Source organism: Chanodichthys erythropterus, chromosome 23 (assembly GCF_024489055.1).
Source record: "Chanodichthys erythropterus isolate Z2021 chromosome 23, ASM2448905v1, whole genome shotgun sequence".
NCBI lineage: Eukaryota > Metazoa > Chordata > Actinopteri > Cypriniformes > Xenocyprididae > Chanodichthys > Chanodichthys erythropterus.
Genome location: NC_090243.1, coordinates 4,053,658 through 4,061,622, shown reverse-complemented (window position 1 = coordinate 4,061,622; position 7,965 = coordinate 4,053,658). Strand labels below are relative to the sequence as shown.

The 7,965-nt window shown below is 35.8% G+C and overlaps 1 protein-coding gene across 1 annotated transcript; it reads right to left on the bottom strand.

Moving 5' to 3' along the window:
* Positions 1–249: 249 nt before the first annotated feature.
* Positions 250–7,021, bottom strand: pi15a (peptidase inhibitor 15a). Its single transcript, XM_067378147.1, has 6 exons — positions 6,913–7,021; positions 6,097–6,429; positions 5,183–5,301; positions 4,911–5,043; positions 3,477–3,592; positions 250–2,934 (listed from the first exon to the last, which is right to left on the bottom strand). Exons 2-6 carry the CDS (start codon positions 6,373–6,375, stop codon positions 2,799–2,801), a joined length of 783 nt encoding a protein of 260 aa, XP_067234248.1. The 5' UTR covers positions 6,376–6,429; positions 6,913–7,021; the 3' UTR covers positions 250–2,798.
* Positions 7,022–7,965: the final 944 nt, after the last annotated feature.

The following is a 7,965-nucleotide window of genomic DNA, read 5'->3' as shown; positions in this document are numbered from 1 at the left end:
GCTGCTTAATATTTTTGTGGAAACCATGATAGTTTTAGGATTTTTTCATGAATAGAAAGCTCAAAAGAACAGCATTTATTTGAAATTGAAATATTTTGTAACAGCATAAATGTCTTTAATGCCACTTTTAAACAATTTAATGGGTCCATGTTAAAAAAAAAAAAAAAGTATTAGTTTCTTAAAATCTTACTGACCCAAAACCTTTGAACGCTGTTGCTTTGCAATGAGGCACAAAATGACAGGTTTAAATAACAAAATTTATATTAAAAAAAGATTTGTATAAAAAAAAAAAAAGAAAAAAAAGGTTATGTACAGCTTATTTCAGATGATAAATAAATTGTTAATGAAATACAGTTGTCATTTAGGTATATTGAATCTTAACAATAGGTGCAAATACACAAATTTACATTATGCTCATTATCCAGCACCAGAACTAGTTTTTAAAGGTTTACAAATACACATTAACACAATAAGAGATGCAGTCTATGACATCATTAAAAATCATATACAGAACTGAATTTAGCAGAAAATACCATTTCCATAAATGAAGTCATGTTGAACTTTATGAATCTATGGAGGAGAAGGGATAAATAGCCCTTTCTATCCCCTCCATATGCAGAGCAGTGCCTGGTAGATTTCCCTAAGTGCTTGTATGAAAAGAAGAAAAAAAAAAAAAAAAAAATACAAATTAACACAATACAATGCAATAGCATGCCACTGTTATGCATGCATTGTAGAGACTGTACTGCTGTATCCATAGTAAGTGTATGTAAATATGGTAAAAATCACAAATAATGACAAAAAAAAACAAAAAAAAACAAAAACACATTATAAGGTGCACTTACACATCAAACATGTTTCCATGTTAATCCGCCTCAACATTTCATGAGGGTACAGCATGATTAGCCATCTCACTAAATGTTCTTTCTGGGGTTACAAAATGCAGGAGGTTTTTCCAAACTATGCCTAATCCATGATATCTAAGCCCCAAGCACACGCTTGTAGGCTTTAAGCATGTGGAGGCCTTCCAAGAGGGAAGACCCAAAGCAAAGCATAACGAAGAATGCCAGTGAGTGTATTCAAACCAGTGAAGTTTTGTTGTGTCCCAGTTCAGGAAGAGCTAGCTTAACTTTTCTTCTGAAGCACCAAAACCACCAGGGTTAATATGACATCATATGATTTAAAGCAGGGGTGTCCAACCCTGCTCCAGCACATCTGTCTGCAATTATCAAGCGACCCTGGACACCTTGATTAGCTGGTTCAGGTGTGTCTGATTGGGGTTAGAACTGAAATCTGCAGGATGGTAGCTCTTCAGCAGCAGGGTTGGACACACCTGATTTAAAGGGATAGTTCATGCTAAAATGACAATTCTGTCATTATTTACTTAACCCCATGTTGTTACAAACCTGTATGACTTTGTTTCTAAAGCCTGGAACACTCCAAGTTGACGGTCAGCAGTCGGGTAGTTTTTGTTCGTCGGCTGACTAAATTTTCTCAGTGTGTTCCGCATCGTTGGCTAAAGTTGGTCCTCTTCGGCTTTTTTCGGCCAATTCGACATGTTGAATCAAAGTCGGAGCTTGTCGTCAGTCAGGCCATCTGATCATTCTGATTGGCTGTTCAGCTACTGCCACCTGCTGGTACGGAAAAGCATTTCTTCTTACGCAGGCCCAGAACGGACGTGCTACTTAGCCATCAGGTGTCGAGCTTTGGTTTGGCGTGTCAGGGCAACTTTGGACCCAGACGCTGCCGACGTGAGCCAACCCCACAGTCTGCTTTCATCAACACTAGTTCATCGGCGTCAGCTTGGTGTGTTCCGGGCTTTATGTTGGACATAAAAGTAGTAGTAGTTGTTTCGGTTCCCATTACCAACATTATTTAAATTTTCTTTTTCTTTTTTTTTGCATTCTGCAGAAGAAAGGAAGTCATACAGGTTTGGAAAGACATTAGAATGAGTCTATCATAACAGAATATCTCCTGCATACTGAATACGGTTTCAGCCATACAATAAATGTGAATGGGGTCCAAAACTTTCAAGCTCCAAAAAGGTGGTGTACAATTTGTTCTGACTCCCTTAATATAGACAAAAAGATGAAATATAGACAAGATGAAAGAAAGCCATAAGAGTTCGAAACGACTCTTGAGGGCAAATAAATTGTCAGAATTTTCATTTTTGAATATCTTCTGCATACTGAATATGGTTTTAGCAGCATCTGTCCATACAATAAAAGTCAATGGGGTCCAAAATTTTCAAGCTCCAAAAAGGAGGTGTACAATTTGTTCTGACTCCCTTAATATAGACAAAAACAGCTGAAAAAGTCTTCAAAATGGCCACAGATGAAGCCCTAAGAGTTTGAAACAACTCTTGAAGGTGAGTAAATTCTGTCAGAATTTTCATATTTAGGTGAACTATCCCTTTAAGACCAGTCTGGGACTACAGTCATTGTGCAATGTTAGACTTGCTAACAAGGCCTGATGGGAATTTTGGCAACTGCACATTACGTTCTTGGAATACAGTTACGGTTAAATACTGTAAGCACCAATCATGACTTGACAGATCACAGTAGAGTCCCTCTCAGGAAATAAACTATTTCCTATAAATGGGTACATACACAATACAATATAATGGTATAAACACTGAAAAATAAGTTATGTACATGTCTTTAAAAACTTGCTGCCTTGCAATCCATGGTCCTATATGGCCCATATATATATAAAAAAACAGGGTGATGCAGGAATGTTGTGCAAATTCCCACGAGGGACAGTGTCTCTGTGATGGGGCATGTACATTCTGTCTGTGTTCATTTGAACCAGTGCAGGTAATTTGAGTTCACGGCAGGAAAGCACATGTTGTTACTGCATGATCCTCCATAGCTCGGAGGGCACATGGAGCAAGGTACACCTACTTTATACGGGGCCTCACCAATCCAGTTCCCCCTGTAAACAACAATAGAATCAACATCGTCAATGACACACCAATGAGACATATTAGACTAAACTGTTTGAAATTAGTTGTGACATGAAGCATACAATAACTATTTCCATTTTAACTGTGATTCTGTGTTGGTTCTATGAGAAGACATGCTTTAAATCAATCCGGATCAACTTTAACTAGTTCTCAGATAGCAAGTCGGGTCTTTACTAGAGTTTAAAAATAACTCTGCAGTAGCCTAAGAATTTTCTCAAGTGTGCTGCCCTATAAGACTGAAAGAAGGGGGTCACAAGTCAGTCACAAGTCACCAGCCACACAAGATCATGGTGCTTTGATTCTGGAATTAGAGGCAGAAATCCACTAAAATTCCACATGCAGCAGGAATGCGAGAGGTCGTCTAGTTCTTTGAACCAGAAAGCCCCTTGGATGTCCATGTCAAAAAATGTTTTTAACAGAAGAGTGTCAAATTGCTAGCTCAGCCTAATTATATTACCGAAGCTTTTCACTCCTGAGTTTAGCTAAGCTACAGCACAGAAAACATACTTACTTTGGAGAATAATTGCACACCAAGTATGTTGCCCTCTTCCATACTGAGCCCCAAACATTCATATTATGGCATGTGTTGATGGCACATCCTACTTTATTTGAGGTTGCCCACACCATCTGGTAAAAACATAAGCAACAAGTGAGCAATGGTCAAATGAGAATTATAAACACTGCCGTTCAGACGTTTGGGGTCGGTAAGATGTTTTTTGAAAGAAGTCTCTTATGTTCACCAAGGCTGAATTTATTTGATCAAAAATTATGAAATATATTATATAATGGTTTTCTTTTTTGAAATATATTTTATATTGTAATACAATTTGAATTTCCAGCAGCCATTACTCCTGTCTTCAGTGTCACATGATCCTTCAGAAATCATTTTAATCTGCTGATTTGGTGCTCAAGAAGCACTTTCCATTGTTATCAATGTTTAAAAAAAAGTTGTGCTGCTTAATATTTTTGATATTTGAAATAAAAAATCCTTTGTAACATTATACATGTCTTTACTGTCACATGCATCCTTGCTGAATAAAAGTATTAATTTCTTTGAAAAAAAAAAAAAAAATTCGGTTTTACCGAATGACACTTTTGGTTATACCGAATGACGATATTTTCAAACAATGTTAACAGGCTGATATCTAACTAGCTAGCAAAAGGACAATCAAACATTTTATATTTAGTAAGTTTTTAAAATATTACAAAATTTTCCATGTTTTATGGCGGTTGTACCGAATGACCTGATGTTTCGGGACATGCGTATGAGCAAGTGAAAACATGAATTTTTCAAATAGTTAAGAGAGAGTTAGTAACTTTACTTCATGACCATGTGGTCCTTTGGAGGTGTCTGAATGTCGTCACATCCTGTCACATGATATTGACTGCATGACTTGATCCAAAATGGTTCCTTTCTATTGGTTACTCAGAATGACATCAATGAAATTCATTTTTCCAGACATTCTTTCTACACATAATCTTAATACCATTTTGCACTGTGTTGATATATGAAGTTATAAAATCATGCCAGAATAAAAAATTTATACATTTATTACATTTTAAGATATTTTAAGCACAAATGAAATGAAGTATTGGAATTTGGACGGTTAAACCGAATGACCTTTTGACACGTCAAAATCTTTAATATACCTTTATATGTAGCAAAATATAATTAAAACCTTTTGGATTCAATAAAATACCTAGTTGTACTACCTTACAAACGTTTTGATGTCATATCTTTGTTTATTATAATAATTAATTATTATTATTATTATTATTATTATTATTATTATTATTATTATTATTATTATTATTATTATTATTATTATGGCATTTGGACAAAAAAAAAAAAAATGACCCATAATCTTACTGACCCCAAACTGTGAACGCTATTATAGATGAAGAAATTCATTTCATGCATGAAGACCATCTTAAATCAACTCACTTGTGTATAATGAGTGCACATAGGCCCATAGCACTTAAGAGGACATCTGGGATTGCAGTCTCGAGGATAGGGAAAAGAATAGTCCTTCACTTCATCATGCCAGGGCTTCACCAGCTGCAAAATGGATCTGTACCTGTAAACAATCCAAACATAGCACTAAATCTCATTATGGTGTGATAAAGTGCTTAGCTTGGTCTTTCAGGCCAAAATGTCTATTGCTACAGTAAAAGCATCAGTGATCACATACTGGGACTGAGGGTGGAGATGCATACCTTCCTGTTCGAACTGAAAGGTTCTGACCCAGAAATCTAAGAAGACTGCGAGGACCATGCTCCCAAATGCACGTAGACGCCCACTGCTCAGCTGTTTTTGCAAGAGTGTCATCCCAGACCTGAGACATGAAATACACTTTCATCAGTCTGCTAACATAAAATTAATTTATTCATTGCATTATTTAATAAATAATGTTTTTTTTTTGTTTTTTTGTTTTTTTTTTGCTCAGAGAGCATGATGGATTTCCACAGATAAATTCTGTCTATAAAAGGAAGATTACAAGGAAAATTCCACACATTAACACAGATTTGATAGATTCCTAAGTGAGTTAAGTCATAAAACATGGATACTTATTTTATACTGGAAAATATAGCTAAACTATTCAACACACAGTAGACCATTACATAATCTTTGCCCGTTTAATCAAGGTAAAATCAGAGAATTAGTTATTAAAAAAAAAAAAAAAACATTTAGATCTTTTGAAACATATTTAATACAGCATTTCTCATGACTGTGCACTTTTGGAAGTATTTCAGTGCTTAGCTGTAGTCTTAGCACACTGACAGTGCTGGAAAGGATCTACTCTGGTGGTCTGAGCCAATTAAATCTGCTCAACAGCTGCTGGTGCCAAATGGACACAGAGAAGTTTGTCATTCCTGCATCCTGTGATGAGTGCAGTTACATGTGCAACGTTCACGTGTCCAACTACAACAGCAGCAATGTGCTTTCCAGGCAAAATGCCAGGTAATTATACAATTAAATAAATAAAACAACTGAACCCGATGAACTGCCATAAGGGTGTAGAGCAAAAGTTCAAACAAGCAGAACATTTTTTTCTAAATTTCAAACTGTTCCTGATTGTATCACAGGCTACTTATTTAAAAACAAATGGTAATTATTATAAGTGGCTTACCATATATTCCATGTTTGAGGCTGGAGGGAAAACTTTCCCTCTAACTTTATTATGGTAATCAAGAATAGTGAGCATATCGTTCTGGGAAATATAACGTTTCCGTCTGGTTTTGGGAAGGTTTGCGGCCTCTGTGAGATATTTCGGAGGCGCAGAGCCAATATCAGTGAAATTGGTTGCTGGCAGAGATGAAGAGGCAGTGGGATTGAAGGCTGCCAGTGCACTTGCTCCACAGGATATACACAAGAGCAGAATGTCGATAGCCAAACGGTTTTCATTCATGATTTATGGCTGAGATGTGGTGAGAGGCTTCTATTCCTTTTTTGCAGTATCTGCCTGTGAAACACAATTGATTCCCATTTATTAGAGAACACTTTAACACTATATCAATTGACCATCACTGTACCATGAGACAACATTGAAAAAAGCATTTATCAATATAAGATCTTTTCTTCTAACTTGTCAGAATAATCATTTATATTTAAATGTATTAGTTTTCAGAATTTTAGAATGAAATTTACATTGGTTGTAAAAGTGCAATGAACATATATACATAAACATATACATATACATACATATATACATACACATATATACATACATACATACATACATACATACATCTATTTCATATTAACTTGTTTTGATTTTAACAAAACGTTTTAGCATTGACACTAAATGTAATTAAAATGCTTTAAATAAAACGAGACTCATCTTTATTCAACATTGAGCATGCAGACATTTGTCTATACGCTATACAACAATAAACCAACACACAGAATTAAATAAAAGATAGCTTGTAAACACAAACGTCCCTACCTTCTCAGAGATGCTAGAGCAGCCTGTGGATATAAACACGTCTCCTATTTGCCTGAATCTGTCCAGTAGTAGCTTTGTCTTAAGTCTTTGTGAACTCGTGAGCTCTTTCTCTCTCCCTCTCCTTGCTGAGAAGCGCTGCGGTTTTATATACGGCTGAGGTACCGGTTCAGGAAGTGTTCCGGCTTTGAAGGTGCGCGGGGTTCCGCCCCATTCGTCACCTGAAACGTGACATCATCTGAGACGTAATACTGCGTTTCTTTTATCCATTTCATGGCAGATCCAAGCAGGCTTAATCAAAACATCTGCTTTTAGTTTGCACAGCTGGCGTGAGTAGAAAAGAAAACATAAGATAAGCAAGTGAATATTCCCGTGACCCCAAAATGCAGCTTAGTCCATTGCAACGGCCAATAAATAGGTTCCAAATTAACAAATATATGAGTATTAAACCAGGGAGTGTTGTAACTAATTTTGTTTAAAAATCTGTAACTGTTAGTGCCGGATAGCCCCATATTAATTTACTTCAAATTACAGTCGTTTAGAAATCTACAGTTTATCCCTGTAAATTATTGTCTAGAACAAAGTGCTGTTGTGCAACCTACCACCCTAAAAATAAGTAAGGGAAAATGATGGAGTGTCCCAAAAAGCAATCAGGAATTTATTGGAAATTATTTATTACTGGTTTCGTTATTGCATGATTCAGCATTTTTGAACAAATCACTTGAGTGAATTATTCAATTTGTATCATTTGTTGCGTTCCTGAATGATTTTCTGGTTTTAAACAAATCGATTGAATGAATGATTCAATACTCACTTAAAGGATTTGTTCACTTTCAAATTAAAATTTCCTGATAATTTACTCAGCCCCATGTCATCCAAAATGATCATGTCTTTCTTTCTTCATTCGAAAAGAAATTAAGGTTTTTGATGAAAACATTCCAGTATTTTTCTCCATATAGTGGACTTCAATGGAGCCCAAACGGTTGAAGGTGAAAATTACAGTTTACAGCGATCCCAGATGAGAAATAAGGGTCTTATCTAGAGAAACATCACTCA